We start from the raw sequence: 24162 nt of genomic DNA, 5'->3' as shown, positions 1-24162 counted from the left end.
GGAAAATGCATAGAGGACGAGGAGCCTTCCGTGCTATGCAGCTCGCTGTTTCCTTCCTTCCTCGTCGTCATGTGATCGGCATTAATCTGGTCCTAAGCTGCTCAAACTGGGAGAATGGTGACATCAGAGGACATCAGAGGGAAAGAAAGGAGTGATTGAGAGATTTGTAGGAAAAGTCAGGAAGGTGAGAAATTATGCAAATTGGGAATCATCAGTGGCCATGGAGGAGAAGCAGATCCAGCAGAGAAAAACTGAACTGTGTTATCCAACGCATCCCTCATGACAGCATCATGCATGCATGCAAACTTCATTTTCCACCACATTTTCACTCATTAGCCTCCATAACTGTGCCTCAATTTTCTCACTCTACTGTTCCTCCATTTAAAAACAAGAGCTTGTGACTCTGCAAAAAACCAAACAAAAAACAGCTGAAACAGATGTCAAATAAGCAGAAAAAAACAGATGCACACTTAAATGTGGCGTCCAGGATTAATGAAAAAGATATGCGTGTTCCAGTTGACCGGTAGGGCAGCTGAGGAAGATTTAGTTCAGCAGAGCTAGTTCTGGGGACCGTGTGCATATGTGTGTGGGTGGGTGTGCATCTGTCTAAAAGAAACACAGGGAGAGTCAAAAGGGAAGTGTTCATGCAGGCGGGTGTGTAAGGATTTCTGATATGAATTCTGAAGTGGAGCTGTGTGCTCTCAGGTGAAACAGCATCTCAGAAAAAATAAGGTGCTGTCAAATGAAAACCTTTCATTAACACACAACTTCTTCTTCTGAGGTAAAAAAAAAAAAAAACCCAACAACAAAAACCCCCCAAAACCCAACCTTGGTTTATTTCAGTTCATTTAAAATGGCAAGTGGTTGAATATAACTAAGTGCATCTTTTAGGGATAAATTTGTGGCACTTTCTTTAAATTGATTCTTTGTATTTGACTTTAAACCTTAGGACTCAATGTAATGTATTTTAATATAGATAAAAGGGCTTCTTGTATAAAACTGCACAAATTCTGCAGCCCTGCTGAATGTTAGCAACTGTAACAAGATTGCATCTCGTTAAAAGTGCATCCAGTTTTGAAGATGCACTGACACATTTGCCTGCTAATAAGTGCAAATGCAATGTTATCAGTTAAGGTACTTAGTACTGACCAAATCATAGCCAACCTTGGCATGAACTGAATCATGGATTTGACCAAAACTGCTTTTCCACCCATTTTTAGTCTAGTCCACGTAGCTGACCATTTTCAGAGGAATACATTTTATTTTTTTAAAGTCATTTAGCACTGACCTATGGATTATTTAAGAAAGAAAGAAAGGCACTTAACTCACGTTTTGCACACTCACACACACACACACACACACACACACACACACACACACACACACACTATCAGGTTGAATCTGTCATAAATAGCAAAGATATAGTAATTTGTGTCATGGCCTGTGATTCAGCCATTTTAGGTTCTTAGTTTCAGTTCTTGATTATATTAAAGTTCAATAAGGAGCGATCAATAGAAGAAACTGAACATGATTTATTGATATACAGAATTCAATTAAGGTATTTGTTGATTAAACTCTGATGGCCCATCATAGCAAAACAGAATCCCAACAGTCATATCAATTAGGGCAGGACCCCCGTGTCAAGTTTACCTTTGTGTCCAAGTTTTTTGATTTAATTGTTGTTACTCACTTCCTGTTTCACGTTGCTGTCTAGTTTTCTTGTGTATTGTATTCAGTCTCACATTTTCCCCTGAGACTGTGCTGATTGTGTGCACCTGTGTCTTCCCCTCAGCTGTGGTTCATTCCCTTGATTGGCTCTTTGTGTGTGACAACTACATCATCCTTTAGTCCTTTATTTAGTCCTTTGTTAAGTCATCTGTTTAGTCTCCCAGTGTGCTACTTTGGGTCACTTTTCTTGCTGGATTTATAGGAGTTTATGTGTTTATGGACTTCATTATTGAACTTTTATCCACCAATGAAGGTGTGCTTTTTGTTTATTCCACCTGTCTCCTATGCCTGCATTTGGTTCCTTAACCTGCAAACGGTAACAGTTCAACGGGCATAAAATTGTATTTTTGCACAAGAAAAGTAATTCCCTTTTGGTGCATATGTCAGCATGGTGTGCAGTGTGTCTTTAAAGAATGAAGGCAGCTAGAGAAGTGGAGTACAAAAGAACAACAAGAAGAAGAAAAAACTATCTACAGCAGGTGAACAGCATCTAAAAGTCACGTTCTTAAGAAATAGGAAAAACATCTAGCAAGGACTTAACAGCGGATATCTGGCCCCTCAGCTGATCCATCTACTGTTCACTGAAGCCTCACCAGAAATGGTTTCAGTAAAAGGGAAGCAGTCCGTCTTTAAAAGAGATAAAGGGAGAAAAGATGGAGATATGCCAAACTACATAAGAACTGGACTGAAAAATAGTGGCAACACTGACTTTTTATCAATAAAAATCAACAATTTGAACAGATGTTTAGTCCAAATTGTTGCCAATATGTACACTGAGTGTCTGCAGCCATATGTAAAACACGCTGGAAGCTCTGTCATGGTGTGTGGCTGCATTTCAATCAGTGGTGTTGGGGATCTTTGTCAAAATCTATGTAATTGTGAACAAAAAAAGGGTGCAGCAACATTTTGATCAACCATGCAATACGATTTGGAAAGAAGTGTTGTGGCTTCATTTTTTTAACATGACAATGACTTTCTACCAATGCAGTAAAAGCATACCTGGATAAAGAAAAAGAAACACACATACACACACACACACACAATAGAACACTATCAGTCAAGCATGGCCACCTCAGAGCCCCGACCTAAACATTTTTGAAGCATTGTGGGATCATCTTGACAGAGAATGGAACAAAAGGCAGCCAACATCCAAAGAAGAGCTTTGTCCTTCAAGTAACCTTGGCAACTGTTCGTGAAGACTTCTTAAAGAAATGAAAAGAAAACTTTAAAGATTTCAGCCTGTGTTTAAAAATGTAGGTGGTCGTACCAAAAATGTATTTCGCACATTTTGTGCCCATTTCCTCCTTTCTAGCAATATTTTTTTTTTTTAAATGAGGGGTGGCTCAAGACCTACTGTATACATAGTTGTCTATATTAATTACAGCTGAATAACAGCTTAAGCCCATTTTTTACATGAGTATTTGTTTTGTTTTCCTTTCCACTGCAAGCTTCTATTCCTCTCCATTTAAGATTTAATGAGATTTAAATCATCCCAATTACTACAATAATTATTATTTTCCTTTTCTTTTTCAGTTTTTCTTTAGATTTTGAATTCTTCACTGTCCTTTCATGAATTAAAAGCAATTGCTTCCTGTTGTCCTGTTGCAGGGTTCCATGGTCAGAGACTACCCATTTCCAACCGTAGATGTTCCAGACCACGCTCACTACACTATTGGTGTTGTCATCCTTGCTGTAGGCATCACAGGCTTGCTGGGAAACTTCCTGGTCATATATGCTTTTTGCAGGTATTTCTTTTCTGCTTATGTGACTGATTTAAATGAATGTCCCACAGTTACTTTTGCATATCTCTCTGATAATAGAATATGTTGTGACTTATTTATTCCCAGTTCATTAAGCATGACAGCTTTATGTTTGTATGCAGGAGCCGAAGCCTGAGGACACCATCCAACATTTTCATTATTAATCTGGCAGTCACAGACTTCCTCATGTGTCTCACGCAGACGCCCATCTTCTTCATCAACAGCATGCACAAACACTGGATCTTTGGGAAGAAAGGTGCAACACTGTGCACATACAAAGCTTAACATTTTTAACTCAATTACGTAACATGTTGCACTTACAGACTTTACAGACTCAATTACGTAACATGTTGCACTTACAGACTTTACAGACTTTAAACAGTCTTTTATATGTGCAGGCACGCACACTTTGAATTCCACCTGTAACCTTAACCTTTTCATTGTGACATACAGTTCAGTGAATGTTCTCACACAGATACACACACAGAAACACAGCTGTCACCCCGTATGATTGCTTTTCTGTCACAGTTTAAAATAAAAAACACTGTGCAGTAGGGTTACTCATAATCAGATGTGCAGGATGATAGCGTGTTTTACATGAATGCATTCGGAGGGAGGTATCATTCATTAGCAGATGTCGTATTGAGAGGTTTTTAAAGAGGCAACACACTCCACTGATCAAACACTGGTAGTCGAGGTGCCTTCAGGAGGTGTCCTGACCTTGATGAAGACAGCCAATGGCTGTCAGAGCTGGAGCTCAAGTCTCAGCGGTGGTTACTGCAGGGGGGCGTTTGCTTCCTTTTTTTTTAATTCTAGCCTTGGCCATCCTCCTACCCAGTTATCCTTTGTAAAAGACAGAACAAGATTCAGATTATGAAATGAAAAAATAAAGCAAGTAAACCGGGTGAGTCTTGCAATTTATGTGTGTTTTTTTTAAGGTGCAGTAAGTCATTTTTTAAGATAATTTCACGTGAATAGAATATCCATGTAAAATTAAACCTAATGTGTTCTAAAATAAAATAAAATGAATCCATTAAAAATACATATGAGTGAGCACCTGTTTGTTGAAGCCAAATCATTGCCCCATCATCTTAAATATAGTGAGGTGGACATTTTTTGGTAATAATGTTTTATGTATGTGGCTAGAGAATCGAGCACATACATTGAACACTTAATACGTTTATTTTATTTTAAAGATTACAGATAGCTCTGTTAAACTGTATATGAGTTTTTGACATTTTTACATGTATAGTTTCATCATCGCTTTCTCATCACGGTTATTTCCTCCCCCACCATTGCACTCTCTTCTTCCTCATCCTCTTTCTCGTCAGCTTAAGCCTCATCTCTTGAATTTAAATCAGGGTTTTAAGACATGACAATGTGCATGAACATGCTTATTTGTTCTCAATATTTTTGCAATTACATATTGTCAGCAGAAAGCTAACAACAAGCCAGCTAAACAACAACAGCTGGTTATAAGCTAAAGAAAATATAAAAGCTAATGTTAGGCTTGAGTGTCCCAAAGATTACATTTTCCATCTGATAAACACATAAATAATTTTATTACATTCTCACATCATTGAGAGTTTATTTGCTGCAAGCCAGAGTCCATCAATGTTAGATCCACTTCAAAGAAAGCTGGCTAACAGTGTCAAATATACTCAACAACTCATCTCAGGATTGGTGTCACTGGTCAGAAGTGAGCTTCACTGATACATCAGCTCATATCAGATTGCTTTCAAAAGGTTTTATAGTCTCCTCTGAAGTAAATATACCGGAACACATATTGATAGCTGAAGTAAACAGTGGCCCAAAAACCTACACTCACTGCAGATGAACAATGGCTAGAGGTGTTTGTCCCACAGCAGACACAGTAGCTAAGATTATGCATTTGACCTGGGAGAGGTAAGAAAGCTGTTTTTATTTTGGGTGCAATCTGTAATGTACTGACATCTAGTGGCAAGATGTTACACACTGTACCTTTAAACAAAATCTCAATACATTAATTAATAATGGGATTTTTCTGTTGTGCCTTAGGGCAGATGCATGACAGATGTAATTGGGAGAGGTTAAATTAATACATGGAGTACATTTATTAATAGCGTTAGGGTTAGCCCGAATTGTAATCTGTTGTTTGCAAGCTGCATGCGGCTCTTTAGCTGTTAAAGAGCCATGGGTTGCCAACCTCTGCTCTAGGGATTCTGTGAGTGGCAGTTTTAGGAGGTTAGGTGGATGATCTGTCAGTCTGTCTATTGCAGGGACATTGATTTTCCTCAAAGAATAAACTTTAGTGACCATCTGGTTTCTTCAGTTCAGGCAACAATTATACACAATGAAATGATGTCATCTATTAATTCATTTTCTTAATCGCTTGTCAGGGTAGCAATGTGGTACCCTGCCCATCCTGGGCTGAGAGGCAGGGTACTCCCTGGACAGCTCACTAGTCTATCACTAAGAAAGATCTAAGATAGAGACACAGACACTGAGTAACCAATGTGTCTAACAAGCAGGAGGAACCCACACAGGCCCATGGATAATGTGACCCCAGCCAGCTGCTGGATTTAAATCCAGGACCTGCTTGCTGTGAGGCAAACACTGCCCCACTGATGAAATGATGTCACATAGATTTGATTTGATTTACTAGAAGACCACAGAGGTTGAAGTTACCCATATTATTCCAGTATGTTTATATTTGACACACATTTATTGACAAGCTTTCAAATGCAACATTCAAAATGTTAGAAACAATAGCACATTTAATTTCTTGCACACGATAACATGCTGAGTGTTTGCCACTAAGCAAACCACAAGTCTTCAATGTTGTTTGGACAGATGATACCAAAGTAATGATGTTTGGTCATAACAGTTAACAGTCAGCACCAGTAACCAGACTGAAGTGTTGTGGCAGAACCTTAAGAGAGCAGTGAATAGACAAATGCAAACCCCATGAAAACAAACAGGCTAAAATTCCTTACCAGCGATGTGAGAGATTAATAAAGTTATACAGAAAACAATCACTTCAAGTTATTGCTGTTAAAGGTGTTTCAGCTAATTCATGGGGTGTTCTTGGTTTTTCACAAGATTGTAGGAGACCACCTACTTGTGTCAGTCAATAGATCGATAACATTCAAACTGGGTGGTATTTTTAACACATTTACCCACAAGTGTGGGTGTAGAGTCGCTATAGTTTAGGGCTATGTAGCTATCACCTGAAGCTTAAAACTGCTTCACAAAGACTGATCCTATACAGCTATCAAGGCTTTTCAGTTTCTTGTTATCGATTTAATAGCTTTTACTGGTGTTTGTGACATGTTTTTATACATGAATGAATGAATGAATCCAGGGGCTTAAATATGAGAAATATGAAAAATGTGACTGATGGTATATTTTGATTTGAGTATCCTGTGATATAAATAAGCTGCTAGGGGAAAAAAATCAAATGAAAACAAGAAGAGCAAATGAAGTGAAACTCAAAGCAAGCAGGTTTTACATTTGATGGACTGTTGGCTGGTTGTTAGAGTGAATTGTTGTCTGTCTCTCTGTGTGGAAACCTTATGATTGACTGATGGGTGTTCCTTGGCTATCGCCCAGTATCAGCAGGGATTGGCTACTGTACACCTGCAACATTATTTGGTGAAGCGACAAAGAAAATGGATAAAGATAAAGTGTCACAAGATGCCATAATTAAATGAGCTCCAGCCAAATTCCAAACACTGCAAAACATTTTAGATATCATAGATTATTCAGCATTTAAAATTGTTGAATGTATTTATTTGTCCACCTTGGTTCTAATGAATCTGATGCTTTCACATGCCATACTTTTTCTTCTTCTGGATATTCACTGGACGTTGTAGTTTAACTTATCTACCATATGCAAATGACAATTTTTATTATTTTGTTTTTAGATTTAAATGTCGGTTTTTATTGCATATTTCCACATTTTGCATAAAAACAATCTCATAAATTTTTTCCCCTCTTATAAAGCATTTGGACTTCACTATGCTCTCAGCATTGTTGTTACAGCAAATGCCTCAGGACTTAAAAATATTGTTCTTCTTCAGAAAACATCTGCTGTTTATTGTGAACCAGTCTGGAATTTATTAGCTTCAGCATTTGGCTTTTGAACACACGCACACACACAGATGTGTTGATGTACACTATATTAAACTGCCTTAATCGCCTGCATTTGTTTGAGTTTCATCACAAAGCCAACACAGAGTTTGTCATATGCTTGGACTTGATGTTGTGATTATATGACGTGTGACAGGTCAATGGTAATTACAAAACTACAGCCTGGAGGAAAAACAGCTGATGAAATGATGAGTGAATGCTTGTCGTTTGTCATGCGTGTCATCTGCATGAATATATTTCCACAAGTGTATCTATTAGATTTCCTCATGGATACATTAAGTGTAAATATGCCAACAATGTGTCTCTCTAAAAAAAGACAGCATGTTAAAATATTCTGACACATTTTTCATTATATAAACATTAGGTTTCACACTCCCTGCTTTCTATTTCCCTCACATTTTCTCTCATTTCTAATTCACCACATACACTTGTCTGCAAATGATGTTAAGTGTAATCGCTAACCTAGAGCTCTTTTCCAGCATTTCATATCTCATTTATCTCATTATACTTCGAAATGTAGCATGAAATTAAGTGCCAATCAAATTATTTAAATAAACTGTTTTGGGTCTTTTTTTACCGTGATAATTGAAAAAAAAAAGGATCGAAAAACTATGAATTTCATGCTAACGCTGCATGTGACAACAAACTGTACATAATAGATGGAAATAGCCATCATGATGTCAACCACCTGTTTGTGAGGTTCCCTTACTACCTACTGCTGCTTGTGTTGGTATCCACTTGTTAGTCATAGCGACCCTTAAGACATTCCTTATCTTTCACCTGCTCCATCACCAATCAATCACCTGCCTCCATCTCACCCTATTCCTTCATACGCTCTGTACGTCCTCCTTCACAACATCCAAAAACCTTCCCTGTGCTCTTCATTTTTTCCTCCAGCCTGCCTTCAAACACGCTGTCTCCTCTTTCTCTTTACTCAGCAGTATCCTAGTTACAACAAGCACCTTGCCGGTCAACAGCACTCGTGTCTGTCATTGCTAACACAACAATGCCTGCATGATAATGGCTATTTTTGATTTGGCAATTATTTTATACCAAATGTTCTTCCTGATGCAACTCTCTCCATTTATTCTGCCTCGAGACCGTCACGAGGAGTACATCTGTTTGCAGTCCTCATGGCTAGGTTGTGATGTGGAAGTTCCTTCCCACTGTTGCAAAGTTCTTCTTCATAGGGTTCACTATAGGGCCTATATAAGATAAAGCACTGTAAAGGAACTTTTGTTGCAAATTGGTGCTATACATTTATAAAAAGGGAACTGAACACTTTACATGTTATGAAGCTACAGAGCTTTTAGCTCTTTTCCTACTTGTACCATGCTTTTTGGATTATTAATAGCTGGGAATTTCAACAGGGAGCAAGCCTCACGTGGTAATTGAAGAATGCAGTTTTTGTCACTTGACTCTAAGAAATTCTTACAGTCCAATTGTATAGACTATGAAGCATAGATCTCAAATGGTCAACCAGCAAAAATGTTCCCCTTAGGAATAGAAAGCTAAACCTAACTAAACATTGCAGTTAGAGAGTTAACCACTTTGTCTGCTATCACTGTAGTTTTTACTACAATTATTTGTGATTATACAATCAGATGTGGTCAGTATTAACATGAGCACATGTTGACATTTCCTACCGAGGTTGTGAGCTGTACGCCTTCTGTGGAGCTCTCTTCGGTATCTGCAGTATGATGACACTGATGGTGATTGCAGTGGACCGGTACGTGGTGATCACCAGGCCTCTGGCTTCCCTCGGGGTGATGTCTCGTAAGAAAGCATTCACCACTGTGGCTGTTGCCTGGCTCTATTCAGTGGGCTGGAGTCTGCCGCCCTTCTTTGGCTGGAGTGAGTACAATTTTATTCAGTGACCTGGATGTTTAATAATGATTATCAGTGTGATATAGCGATATAGTTTTTGAATCTCTGTCTAGCTACTTATTTCCAACTGATCTAACTAATGGCAGCATTTGTATTTCCTGATGAAAAGTGTGGCATTATTTCAAAGAGATCTTGGTTTGCCTTTTCAGCATGGAAAAAAATGAACATTTCACGTGAATCATTAAAACACTTGATGGATATGATAGTGGAACAGTTTTACTGAGGCTCTGCAGCCTCACACGTTTTATGGTACCACATTTGCATCTGTTTGTGAAGGTACTCGCATTTGCAGAGTACACACAAAGGGGGATGCTACCAATGCAAATATGCTTGTGTGCAGTCCTCCAAGGACCTGACACCTTAACATTGATTAAGCTATGCGAAGGTTAAACGCTGACTGGTTGAAAAGTGGACCATAACAAGAAAAAGGAGCGACAGCCGAGTTCAATACAAACAAGAGAAGAATGGGGGCAAAAATTTAAGACAAAAAGTTCAACATGAGAGGCACAGATGGTGGACACTTTCCACTGTTTTTAGCTGTTTCACTATTTTAACTCTTTGCATGTAACTTCTCTGGCTAGGCCCAACAACATCCCAAGCAGAAGTATGGTTGCTTGTGACATTGCCACCTGGTGAGAGTAAACAGCTACAACATGTAGACAATGGTCTGCAAAGCTGTGTGTACCACCACAGAGCTGTGTTTGAGCCATCGCTCTCATATTAGCTTTTGGCTTTTCCTGTACTGTGTTTGATTTAGGGGAGGGGTATTTCTGTCCACATCTTGTTCAAGTATCACAAAGTACAACTCCAGCTGTGAAAGCAACTGCTGCAACCCATGAAGAACAAGTCTACATTATTAAAATCATAGACACTTAAGCTTAGGCCTGTCCAGAAAGTGTGTGAGGACTGATTAAGACAACAAAATACAGCTAGCAATTATGATTGATAGAGGTGTAGGGTAAGAAAAAAAACAAACAAATAAATGCATACAATAGTAAGATTTAGACACTTACATAGCCTGTCACAGCATGATGTCGCCTCCACAAAGGACTCCATGGTGGTAGTACATAATGGGTTACATGGCAGCACCATTGAAAGCCTTCTCCCTTTTCTTAATCTCAATAAATCCAAGCTTTTTCTGAAAAGGTTGAAGGTTTTAACTTAAAATCTACAACATGGCTTCTTATTAAGCCTAACCATAACATAACCATGGCTGGAAATAAAAGTAAACTCGAACGTGTCACTAATACTGATTGATTAAAAATAAAGGTGCTTTTGGACAATGTGCCAGAAACAGTGGAACCACAGGGGAGATGTGTTTGACTTGAATGTGCATTGACTCATTCTTTATCCAGTGCCACCACCACCAGGGAGTGTGTATACCATGGCAAGGCTCTTAATTGAGTTTCCATTGGTATGTTATGCATTCTTAAGAAGCTGTGGTCATTTTACAAATTCAAGTCTAGTCTCAGGGAGTGACAATCAATGGAAAGCCCCACAAACAATGGCAAAAAAAAACCTCTTCAGGATTTCAAAGAAATATCTCAGTGACTCCAATAAAATACAGTGAGAGAGGATAAATTACATAAACAGTACAAACCAGTAATGCAGCTTAATTCTGTATTCCCTATTTATGCTTTGTTACCTGTATTTCCAAAGGCTATTGGCTCTTTCATTCATTGTCTTCAAGGTTGTTTAGGTGTTTAGCAGTTATAGGATGGATTTCCTTCCATACATCTTATATAAAACAGTGTTTTCTTCCATTTTTCTGTCCACTGAATAGACAAAATAAATCAATGTGGTAAAAGGTTGGCCATATAGTAAACTCCATTCATACAAGAATCACATACTCTACCGGCAGCCCTTTATTGAAGTAGTAGGCACAAACATGTTCAAAATGCAGAAGTATGAAGTCAAAGACTTTTCAGGAGCAAAGAGGCAGGAGAGAAATGTCAGATTTAATGATGTGGAAAATGACCAAAAGAGTTTATGTCCTCCCAAAGGTGCCTACGTCCCGGAGGGTCTGATGACGTCTTGTTCCTGGGACTACATGACGTTCACCCCTTCCGTCCGCTCCTACACCATGCTGCTCTTCACCTTTGTCTTCTTCATCCCTCTCTTTGTCATCATTTTCTGCTATTGCTGTATCTTCAGAGCCATTCGACACACAACGCGGTTGGTACTGTTCATGCACACACGAACATCAACACCATTTATGGCTATTATTCTCGAAGGTCTCCTCCTGTGACACACTCCCACAGCTGTGTGAATATCAACAAGTTAGCCATAAAAATGAATTACAAACGAGGGTCTGTTATCACAGTAAAATTACAATTTATATTATTTATTATAGACGACGGCTTTCGATAACTATTTTTACTGGTGGTGGGCATGTCTGTGCATCACAGGGCAATAACAAAGATCAACTGCGAGGGGACCAGAGACTCTGCAAAGAGGTTCCATAAAATGAGGAGCGAATGGAGGATGGCTAAAATTGCACTCATCGTCATCCTCCTGTTTGTCATCTCCTGGGCCCCTTATTCCTGCACAGCCCTCACTGCATTTGCTGGGTACGTGCACAAGTGTGTGTGTCAGTGTCTGCTAAAGAGACATCTTTTTTCACAGTCCAGTGACGTCTAAAATTCTCCATTAGGACGAAAAAACCCCAAAGTTGAACACTTTACTCACAATAAAGTACTGAGTTTATGATTGAAGATGCCATTAAAGCTGTTTCAGCCAAAAGCTATTTATCTATGGCTGCGTGGTTTTAGTCGTAGCAAGACTGTCAATATTCCTGTAGGAAGTGAACTCCCGTGATGGATTACCTAGAACAGAGTATTCATCAATACACATGCATGACAGAACCAAACCTTTGTTTTTTTAAGTAGATTTGTTCCAAACCACCATATTTCTCTCAATACTTGGTAGACCAATAAGAAACTAGGAAAGGCTGCATACTGGATTGATCAGGTGGACAGTGACACAACTACCTGCTGCCTGTTCTTTTGCGATGGACTGTGCTGCCTGTCCAAGAAGTACCCCATCATTGTCCCAGTGTCACCTGAAGTATAGCCTCCAGCCCACCGTGACCCTGGCTGAACAAGCAGTTAAGAAAATGTTGGGGTGAAGTGAGGGATGAATTGAGCACTAAATGCAAGCCCAACTGTGTGTCCCAGTCCTGTGTCTCTGCACTAATTCTGCACAAGACAACACACGCCCACCCATGCCCTTGTCACACAAATGTGTCTCATTTCCTTGTCTCATTTTTCTTCCTGCCACCATCTGTCTCATCTCTCTCTCCCTCTCTCTCTCTCAGGTATGCAGACTTGTTAACTCCTTATATGAACTCTGTTCCTGCTGTGATTGCCAAAGCATCAGCTATCCACAACCCCATCATATACGCCATAACACATCCTAAATACAGGTAGGATGTAGCTGCAGTAACAGTTAAAAAATAATGGTGTTCTTTCTCAATCTCCTCGCACACAACAGCGGTGAAGAAGCAGACGTTACACAAGGTGTCAGAGTAATAATTAAGGACATAAAAGCAAAAAACTTTTTGCAGCTTCAGTATGTACACAATGGCACACCACAGTAAGAATGTAAGAAAAGAAAGAAAACATCAAGCTACAAAAAGGAATAATAAAGCAGTGTGACAGAGAAGTATAATTGGTATACAGAGAAAGTAAAGAAAAGATACAAAATAATCATTTTGAAGTATTTTAGTAAAGGTTCATGTTGTCTCTGTGTCCCCCCCCCCCCCCGGCTCAGACTTTTTTAAAGAACAAATTTAGCTGCTTCCATGCTCATGTTAGTTATCTCTCCAAGTAAATATTTCATCTTATTTGGTTTGAGAGTGTGTCAAATTTGGTATTGCTCTCTCTGCATGTGTGCATAATTGATACTATGTTGCCAGGTTTGTCATCGTCACCCATATAAATGGCTGGGATGTGTTTCCTTGGTCTATAGTCAGTTACATCTGATCAGCTCTGATTAGAAAGGGAGATTATTTTTGGAGTTTTAGCAAAGATGTTGCTCAGTAGTTGATACTTTAACCGATGGCACAACCACAGAATGATTAACATGTGTGGTTTACATTATATCAGAATAAGGTTTCATTGTTCTTTAATTATTTTAAAAGGGTATAATTTTAGCTTGGGGTGTGAGAGGTCAGCCCCCAAAAATCTACAAATCTCTCAGGAGCCCAGCATATACGATGTCACAAAGTTTCTACAGTTCAAAGAATTTTGAAGAATACAAAAAACAAACATTAAAAAAGACAAATAAAGGAGATTGGAGCGCCAGAAACAAACAAACAAAAGAAGGTTGAAGGCCACCCACCCAGTGTGTGATTCGATTAAATCGCCTTATCTAAACTTGTGTTAATAAACCAAACTAATGAAATTAAAACGGAAAACAAGACAACCCACAACATTCAACTCAGTAGAATATTGAACGTTTACTAAGCAGCTGAAGTCAAAGGAGGCCAATGTCAGACCAGAGAGAGAGGCACTCCAACCATCCTGACTTCATATGCAAGCAGATGAGTCTTCATAGCTAATCACTACTCTGCATGAAACAGAGAGTGCTAGAAAGCAGGTTAATAAAGATGATCAAATACAATAACCAGAGGGTAAATGTGCCATCGCACAGAGGCGCATGACACTCCCAGTGACTCCTTTGCACTTCTTTAATCACATTCTAATATAAAAAAAATTGCGAACAAGCTACAAGTCTGGCCATGAACACTGGCCATGTGTTCGGCACCTCCTGCAACCTCCTGCAACACATGACACTCACACACACACACACACACATACACACCGATCCCACAAGAAAGTCCGATGCAATAACAATTTGGAGGGATTTAGATATATGTTACTCTGTAGAACATTTCAGTTCCAATCCTATTTTTCAGACTTTTGACCATATTTTCTGATTTGTGGGATGGTAAAAGCAGAAATTCAAAATCTGTACAAGAAATGAACAATGAAAAAGAATGCAAATGACTTCACTTTTGTAAAAATTTATTTAAATATTCAACTGGGGAAAAATTCTGATAATATTCATTAGCAGGCTATACTTTCATGTACACAATGCGCTTACTTTTGTTTTTGGCAGTAGTACGAGGACATTTGGCAGCAAATATCCTTGTATTTTGGAACTTTTGGAATTACTAACTTTCCAATTAGTAGATGACCTGCACTACCTCCTGATTTACAGCTGCCCCTAAAATTGTTGCCATGCTTACCATGAACATGCCTACGCACTAGTGAGTGTAAGTTCAAGCAAACTTGATCTGAGCAGACACTATGATCCCGTCTCCCCTTAAAGTACTCATCATGTCCATTTTATCATAACTTTGCTCCTTATCAAATTATTATTTTAAAGCTAATCCTTACATGGGGATTCATTCTGCACCTTAGCAACGGAGCCAATTCGTGTTGATTTTAAAGACACTACAAAGTGCTGGGTGAACATCAGCCTCAACCTACTTTATAATTTATTATCATTATTTTATTACTACTGTTTATTATTTGATCCTGCTTTTGTGTGGTAGTTGGCACATTCGCTTAACAATCAAAAGGTTCCAGCAGGAGACAAAAATCCCTTTCAGGTTTTATCAGGGAGAGAATTCCAGGTGAAACCACATCAAACATGCCAAGCTACCTGCTAACAACCCTACCCCACCCCTCACCCCCAAGTGAATAAGGCTGAAAATAGCTTATTTGGTTTTGTTTTGTGTTGTTACATGAATCACCGAAGCAACTAGAAACTGAATAGTAGTAAATGCATTAGTAAGGCAATAATTAAATAGTAGTAAAAGAGCAGTACACTGAAATAAAGGAAAAAACTGACTACAGTGACAACATGGGCAGTCTTGGTAGTTGTACCACAACCCCTTAAATGCACAGCATTAATCAAACTTGTATAGTGTAGAAAAGCACTATACTGTATATATATCTAGTTCATTTACCATTTACCAAACTTTAAGGAGCCAAGCCTCATGACTACTTTATTTTTTGTGGTATTCTCATCTTGATAACTTTTTAACATCCTAATTAAAAGCTGACATTTGTCTAATTCAGCTCCAGCTTGTAAGGATGTCATGCAGCCCCACACTTCACTATCATGTAATTAAAAAAAAAAAGCAATTATGGATTGGAAAATTTCTCTGTCTCGTTCAGGTCAGCAATCAGCAGGTACGTTCCTTACCTCGGGGTATTGCTGTGTATGAAGAGCAGAGACCGTTTCAGCAGCAGCAGCTTCCAGTCCATCCGCCGATCAACCCTCACCAGCCAGTCAGAGTTCAAAGGCCCCAGCAGGACTCACAACTCTTCCCAGTCTGAGAGTGAATCAGTGAGTGTGGCTCATATTTAATATGTTTTGTATTTTATGTCCTTGTACAAAGGTTTAAAATATGGATTGCTGATTTCAGTCCTTTTCCATCTCAGGCCCAGTTCTCAGACACGGAGGAAGACTACTCTTCACGAACTCCTGTTAGTCGTCACTTGTCCGGTGATGCCAAACAGGTGCGTCACGCTAGCCAGAGGTCAAAGGTGAGAGGGTATAACACAGAGTACGAGAGAACCTCTGCTCACAACGCCACTGATCCAGCAATATGTCACCTGTCACCAATCACTGTGAGTATAAAAGCCTCACTTGTGTAAAGGTATTGCTGCTAACACAACAAAAAGTTCCATGATTCCAGTCTACTTGATTTTAATTAGCTTTGTCTCCCCTTCATTCTCATCTCCTTTTTCACTTTGAAAAAACCTTTCAGTGCTCAATAAGTGGAAGTCTCTTTCTGATCACCTGCACAGTGTCCTTCATTGTATTAAAAGCCTTCAGCCTGTGTTTATTTTGGGGAAGAGAGTTGCACAAGGTAAAATCTGTAGAGTAAGGTAGGGAGTCATTGCAAATTATGTTTGGCTCCTGAAAGAAGTAGAAAGAAGTTTTGATGCATTTTGAATGGGTGTACAATGGCCGGCTGACACAACACCACTGTTGAGGTACTTTGTATTGAATATTCCCTCTAAGTAAAACTGCACTGAAAGTCTTTCCCTTGCAGATGAATTCATAGCACACAACCCGTCGAATGACAGTTTAACTGCTTCTGTGCTTGCTTGTGACCAGATGTCCCTGTTATTGGTTCAGACGTAACAAACTCGTTCACTGACACAACTGTTTGGACACAGCTCTAATCACCAGAACTCTGATGTAAAAGTTGTTTCTCGAGGACAGAGTTTACTTTCTGTGCAAATTTGAGGTCTGCTGTGAAACTGCGGTTAAGCTTGTGCTGGTAGTCTTGAATCGGAAGTGATAACTTTTTCAAATTTAAAACAGCTAAAGTGTTTTTCTTTCTATTGGCAGAGTCGCTGGATTTTTTGACAGCACACATAGAATATATTTACTATATAGTAAACCCAAAGATTTATTTTTACACCATATGGTATTTCTAAGTATATTTCTGAAGTATAGAGTTAAAAAGGGGTGAAATAGGACTCAGGCGATCATTTCTTATAATATTTTCATGATACTTTTGATGGAAGGTTTTGCTTCTTGTTTGTCCATCAAAGCTGATCTAAATCCTCTTAAATTGTTGTTTGGGAGCTCGAGACATCGTCGATGTCATCATTGTTTAATTGCATATAACTTAAAGAGGACATATTGATGGGAGTCCACTTAAAATCCAGGCTAACTCAATGTTATGACCAGGGACTGTGTAATTGTGTTTCTGTGGTGCCAGAAAATAACGCTGATCTTGCTGGTTTGACTTTGCATTTCAGTATCACTCATATTGTCTGGTTACCAATGGGAACAGCTTATTTGACTTTTTAAAACAAATTCAAACCACAGAAAGAATTTCATAAAGAACAAGTACCTCGCGGACTGCTATTGCTTTTAAATGACTCTCTGAAGCTGACATTTGCGAACTGTCTCAGTCTGAAATCTTCATGTCTGGAACTTTATTGTGATCACAGCTACTTTAAAATCAACCTGCATATAAACTCTGCCATCAGAAATACAGTAAAATGAAGAAAAGAGTGTCATGTTGGAATCAGCATGTATTGATGTCTACAACTCTGCATTATTACTCTATCACTAGTGACAAAAATGTAACTCACAGTTTCTCCACTGAGGGACATATGGTGTAAACAGCCAAGTGAAAGTGAATGTAAACCCACATAAAGTTTGTTTTTTAGACAGTGAGGGAGAAGCCAGCGACATTGAGGATAGAGAACAGGGGAAGATAAACAGTGGGTGTCATTGGAGCGGATTCAAACCTGGGCATATGGGTCGCTTGTTCAAGCCAGTGAGCTAAATTAGCACCCCACAAAGTGCCACTTTTAATTGCAAAACTCAGTAAATGAACAGCTGTAAGAGTTCACAGTGCAGGCAAATTTCTAACAAATAGGCTGTTAAATGGACTATAAACTCTCACAGTTTACAGCACATAAAGAACTCAAAGGAAAGTTTTATCCAAAAGTTTAACCTCCATCAATGTATTTATTGATTCAAAGGCTGGAAGTCACCTGTGGGTCAATCCATGTGGTTGTCATAGTTACATACTGTAAGTCGATCTGTTTGAGAGTAATAAACTGTCAAGGAGCATAAACAACCACCAGGTCACGACTCAGTTATACCACCATGGTTTAAAGAAGTGGAACATGCCTAGCATCCTCTTCTTCTTCTTCGCCTTTTTATTTATTGGCTGCTTCCTTTAGGGGTCACCACAGTGGACCGTCTGCTTCCATCCTGTCATATCCCTGTTAACCCTACCTTCACTGCATCCATGAATCTTCTCTGTGGTCTTCCTCTTCCTCTGCTGCTGGAGAGCTCCATCTTCAACATTCTTTGCCCAATATATCCACGATCCCTCCTCTGCACATGTCCAAACCATCTCTAACTCTAACTTCCTCTGACATACCCATTTCTAATCCTTTCCCTTCTGGTCCTATCACCTTTATTTTGGAAGATTGTCACTAGTACATTATTAATCCTCTGCATCTTTCCTCCATCCTCGAAGCACCCCTACTATCTTCTCAACACACCCTTCATTTGTTAGATGTCCATCTCTCTTGTACATGGGGGAATACTTGTATTGTCATCATATTGGTTTTATACTCTAATTCAAACTAGGGAACAACATAACTGTGGGAAGGCATGAAAGGAGTCAAATGTTGATGCCTTTGTCACGTGAACGATTGCAGAACTGGGAATGGACCATTTTCAAAAACTATTGCATCTCCTCCTCTCTATAAAACCCTGCTTTTCTCTGTGCCTTTGAACATGTCAGCCTAGAACGTCTATAAACACTTTGGATTTCTGATGTGGACAGACAGCATAAAGCGGCCCTCACAATGCCATTCACACATCCTTTGACAGACAGCTCAAAATCCACAGTTTAGGAGTAATTTGTGCTAACCCACATGTGACCTCAAATACTAAATGCCTGAGCCTCCCCACCAGACAATCACAGTTCTGTAAGCCTTTCTCTCCCCCCCCCCCCCCCCCCCCCTCTCTCTCTCTGTCTTTTATTAGTGAAGATCAGCTTGCAATGGCATTTTGTCATTTTTAGCTGGCTGTGACCTAACTAAAAATGACAGAAGTTGCTGGCAGCAAGTGAAATTGGCTGTCGAGTATCTTAAAAATAAACCCAGCATTAGTTTTCATTCATATCACATCTATAATTTAAGCTTTATCGACTTAGTCACTTTATCAGCCCCTTCAAGCGTCACACATGTGTTTAATTTGCATTTATGTTGTTTAGGATGTTAGAGTAATGTCATAAAATTTGTCCAATAAAATTTGAACACGAGTAGATAATTTTGCATGGTAGTGTTCACAAACTAAGAAACCCAGCGTACACAGAAGTTACCAGGTGTGTAATAGTTTCTGGTACTGGAGGCCATCCACACCAGCTGTCAGCGATTGCTCTAGCTTTTGGCAACTAAGTGGCAGAAGCCAACTGATCTTTTTATGATTGATCACTCTTAATGCACTCACATGCACAAGACCACCTTAAACTGAGAGCTTCCATTGTCCTGTGTTACCCAGTGTTGCAACTGAAACCACCATGTAATTGAATCATCATGAAAATCTATATTTTAACTCATAAACCATTTTAAACCATTTTTAATTAAAATAAATTAATGTTTAGTGTTTAGAAATTAATGGCTCATTGGCTGGTGTAGGAAAAAAATTATAAACCTCTCAATTCTGACATGTTCAGAAGCTGATTAACAACAATTTATTATTTAACAGCTTGTTCTGAATAATTCCTCAGTATCATCTCACATTCTTGTGTCAAGTGTCGCCCAGACATTTTATTTGTTTCATAAAAACCTGAAAAAAAGCCTCATGCTGTTGACAGGCCAGTGATAGCAACAGGTCTTTTTATGTGGGACATGCAGTATATGGAGCATTTCCGTCTCCCTCTAATCATCTTAGTTCACAGGAATAAAAATAATACAAGCAATCCACATGTATGCATGATGCAAACACACACATGCAGGCAAACCGCCACGCAGGTCAGGTTCACTGAGGACTCTGATACAGAGGGTGCAAACACTAATCCAGTAATCTGGGACTTTCAGACTTAATCCACAGTTTGCATGATGCGGCCCCGTGTTTAAAAGTACTGCACTTGTTGGCAGTGGAAGAAAGCCCCTGACTGCTACCTCCATCTTTAGTCAGTAGTTTGTATACATGTTTACATGACATATACACTCACACACTGTTACCTATACACAGTCATCATGACTGTCAATTTCAATTTATGAGAGTGTTTAAGAGGGCTGGCATTTTAACTGTACGATTATTTTTGTTGATATAGTTTGTTGTGCTGTTAAACTGCACTGAATTAAACAAGGTCCTGTTATTTAGCCTAGCATCAGTCAACATAATAAAATTTAAGTAAAAGACTACTTTGAACAGATAAGTATAAAGACTGAATTGTTTCTTCCATTTTCCTATTGAGCTAGCCAACCTGCTGTTTTACTGAGACATCATGAGCATCCAGCTCAAATTAAAGATGTGGATTAATTTTGATGGTGAGAAAGAGCATTGAAAATTACAGGGTTTTTAATAATTTTTGAGACATTCTGATGACACACTGATTCAGATTTCAAAGGGCAATAAAAAAATAAAAATAAATATATAGATAGATAGATATATATAGATATCTATATATATAGATATATATAGATATATATATAGATATAGATATAGACATTTATAGATATATAAAATGTATTAAAATTTCATAGCAATCATTATATATATCCAAACTTAAAAAAAAAAAAGAAATTATGAGTTTCTTTTTTGCATTGTTGTGAAATATAACGTTTTCACATGTTATAAAGACGAATATTCAGAAATTCTAAATAAGAATAATAGTTTAGTGTGTGTGCACAAATATGTTAAATTGTAGGAGTGATGGCCTTTTTGTTCATATTTTAATGAGCTAATACTTGTAGATTATTTTATGTATCTGTCTCAAATTACAGATCCTGATTCAATATTCATGGCAAGAAAGACCAGTGAAAATTTTAGGAATTTATCTGTGATCGTTTTTGTGTTATTCATTTTCTGAGTGCAAAAAAATGGTCTGAAAGTGGGTTGTCTGACCATTTTTAAAATATATTTTTACCAGTGGTTTGAATATTTGCAATTCTGGTTTTATATACCCATATTTAGACCGACTTTAAAACTTTTTTTATGCAATTGGGGCTGCTTAATTAGAAGACGTTCTAATAATTTGCTGATTTGAGAGGGACCGATCCTCATGTTTTCCTGCTTTTTTGGGGCGGGTCTGCATTCAGTAAAAGTTACCTGAAGGCCCAAATAGCACAAAAGCTGTTGTGAGTATAACTGATAATAAATGGCTGTGTTTATGTGCACACTCTTCAGGCTCTGACAGAACCTGAAGGCATCTCCATGTCGGACATCAGTCTGCAGCCAACCAGCAATCTGCCAGCTTCTGTAAGAATCCACCGATCACCCTTTTTCTTTTTGCCACACATGTAGTAAATAGTTTTTTTCTACTAATAAATAGTATCTGTGTACATTAAACATACTTAAACAACCTCCATGATCCAAAAACTTCTAGAAATGTTCTTTATCCATCCTCTCAGAATAACTGTAAGAACATCATATAGTACAAATCATTAGTTCACCTTTATTTTTTAATGTTGTTTTTTCTAGCATGTGTACTTCCGTCCATTATGGTTTGGTCCAGCTATTAATTTGGTTTATCACAAACTTCAAACTAAAGTAAGTTCAACAGTATGAAGCACATTCTCAGGGCAGTGGATTCCTGCCAACATAACAAAAAAAGCAATCTTCATGTTTTTTATTAAACATGTTCCACATTATATTGAAAAATCTTGATACATACTCTGCTAAATTATTTCACTTTACCAAGATTCCTTTCCTCTTACATCACATTAGCTTTTCATGTTGCTGCAACAAGGACAAGACACAGTCAGGATGTTTTTGTGTATCATGGCTTTGGACTGCTTTCATACTCTTTTGTGCTCCTGGAAATCATTATTGTGTTTGTATTTGATGTCAGATTAGATCAGTGGCTATCAATGGGAAAAGGATCCAGTCAACACATCAGTTGCTTTCATCAGATTAAGTCTGTATGTTGTTACAAGCACAAGTACTTATAAGCTGAAAATGCATAACAGTGCTGCATGTTTCCCTGTGCCTGGATTGTTTTTTCCCATGTTAGGTTAATTGAGGTTCTAGGCCAGGGGTGCCCAATCCCAGTCCTCGAGAGCTACCGTCCTGCAGCTTTTAGATGCATCCTTGTTCCCACACACCTGAATCAAATGAATGGCTTGTTATCAGGCCTTTGCCAAACATGATGGCATGCTGAAGAGATCAAACCATTTGATTCAGCTGTGTTGGAGTAGGGATGCATCTAAAAGCTGCAGGATAGTAGCTCTCGAGGACCGGGATTGGGCACCCCTGTTCTAGGCTGTAGGTATGGATTTGAATGTGAATTAACAGTCTCTGTGTTGTTGCTGTAGATGGTCTGGTGATCTGTCAGACTGGCATTCAGCAGTTCAGTACGGTGATTAGTAAATGTACAGTTTTCTTTTGTCTGCTTGTAAACTTTTCACTACATGATTCAGTAGCCGGTGCAATCACCATTAGCAGCAATAACTTGAAGTAATCATTATTTTGTATTAGTAATTCGGTTTTTCACATTGTTGTGGAGGAATTTTTGCCCCCTCTTCTTTCCAGCATTGCTTTAGTTCATTGAGGTTTGTGGGCATTCATCCACAGATCTCTTAATGTCCTGCCACAACATTTCAATCGTTTTAAGTTCTGGACTTTGATTGGGCTGTGCTGCCTTCTTTCTAGAGAAAAGATATTACTTTTGGCAGTTCTTCCAAACAAGACATACTTTTTCAGTCTTTCTAATTGTACTGTTATGAACTTGAACATTTTACATGCTAACTGAGTCTGAGTCTGAGATGATCTTTCTCTGAGCATTGAATTGCGTATCCACTGGTCTGAATGTTCCAGACATGCAAACTGCTAAAACTTCAGCTGCTATAGAGGTGTTCACACTGATGATCAATTAGTTGTGTACAACTGATTAACAGCGCCTGACTGACACTTACTTACCTAATTCCTACAGAAGAAGTAATGGTTTTAAATTTTCTTTTTCATCGTGGGGCTGACTAGATTTGTTGCAGCAGATGTATTTTTCTGTTCATATTAAGTTACTTCAGCATAACAGTATTTCACTTAACGTTGTTTGAATGTATGAATATACACAGATTAAACCATAAAATGACATTCCTGCCAGTGCCAGTGTTTATGCACAACTTAACCTTGTTCAAGGAGTTTTCAGTATTTGTTGCTGTTGAATGAGAAGCCACTTCTTGCTCAATAACTTTGATTTAATTTTTTTTTTAAGTTTTAAGAAAATCAAGAACGCTTTGTGTTTTAGCCTGACCTCTCAACAAGTAACCTTCACCATTTAAGCCAACTCTGCAGTAATGAGGGCGGAGGACAAGAGACGCATTATGCACAACATCAGTGTGCATGCTTAAGTATGCTTGGGCAAGATCTGAACTCTGAACAAGATCAGCAACTGTGTGTGAAAGTGGCCGATAGAAACAATTATGAGGCATTTTGTCTAAAGTGCTTTGATTTTTTTCAAGCCGAGTAGCAAAGTGCTAAAAGATAAAGATGAAAAAATATTGCCAAGAACAACCTGAGTTTGAACAAGTTACTGAATTACATTCACAGAGAAATTTTTAATGGCAACTTTACAACATAAAGTATATAAAATGTCTAAAATGATTTACTTGTTACATGTGGTGTAATTTGAGTGTATTTAGCTCTTTCTCATGTTGTAGGTGTCCAATACAGCTATTTGGTCAAAAGTAAGGTACCCTTTGGCATTTATACTGCATTTGGACAATGTAACAACTTTTTTTCCCCTGAATCATATCTATCCTATCAAAGTGAAAGTAAAAATAGACTGACTTGTTCCTCCAAAATCCTGCTAATTTTGTATCCATTTAACCATTACCAAATTTTATGGATACAGTAGAGAAAGTGAAAAAAGAAAAAAATACTACTACTATGAGGAATATAAATGCTCGATTCAATTCATTTACTTCAA

General features: G+C 38.4%; 1 protein-coding gene across 1 annotated transcript in view; it reads left to right on the top strand.

Moving 5' to 3' along the window:
• LOC146568723 (melanopsin-A-like) overlaps positions 1-24162 on the top strand; it is a 31900-nt gene that overhangs the window by 2977 nt on the left and 4761 nt on the right. Inside the window, exons 2-10 of the mRNA XM_085284956.1 lie at positions 3337-3473; positions 3611-3744; positions 9270-9473; positions 11510-11681; positions 11915-12076; positions 12823-12930; positions 15695-15866; positions 15962-16150; positions 21423-21494. Of these exons, the coding sequence (XP_085141082.1) occupies positions 3337-3473; positions 3611-3744; positions 9270-9473; positions 11510-11681; positions 11915-12076; positions 12823-12930; positions 15695-15866; positions 15962-16150; positions 21423-21494 (1350 nt within the window). The remainder of the gene's footprint in view (positions 1-3336; positions 3474-3610; positions 3745-9269; positions 9474-11509; positions 11682-11914; positions 12077-12822; positions 12931-15694; positions 15867-15961; positions 16151-21422; positions 21495-24162) is intronic.

The sequence above is a fragment of the Mchenga conophoros genome, linkage group LG8 (genome assembly GCF_057382185.1).
Source record: "Mchenga conophoros isolate Kocher_MC1m ecotype Shallow Benthic linkage group LG8, M_conophoros_male_GT1.1, whole genome shotgun sequence".
NCBI lineage: Eukaryota > Metazoa > Chordata > Actinopteri > Cichliformes > Cichlidae > Mchenga > Mchenga conophoros.
The sequence above is the reverse complement of the archived record's forward strand: the minus strand, read 5'-3'. Positions and strand labels throughout refer to the sequence as shown.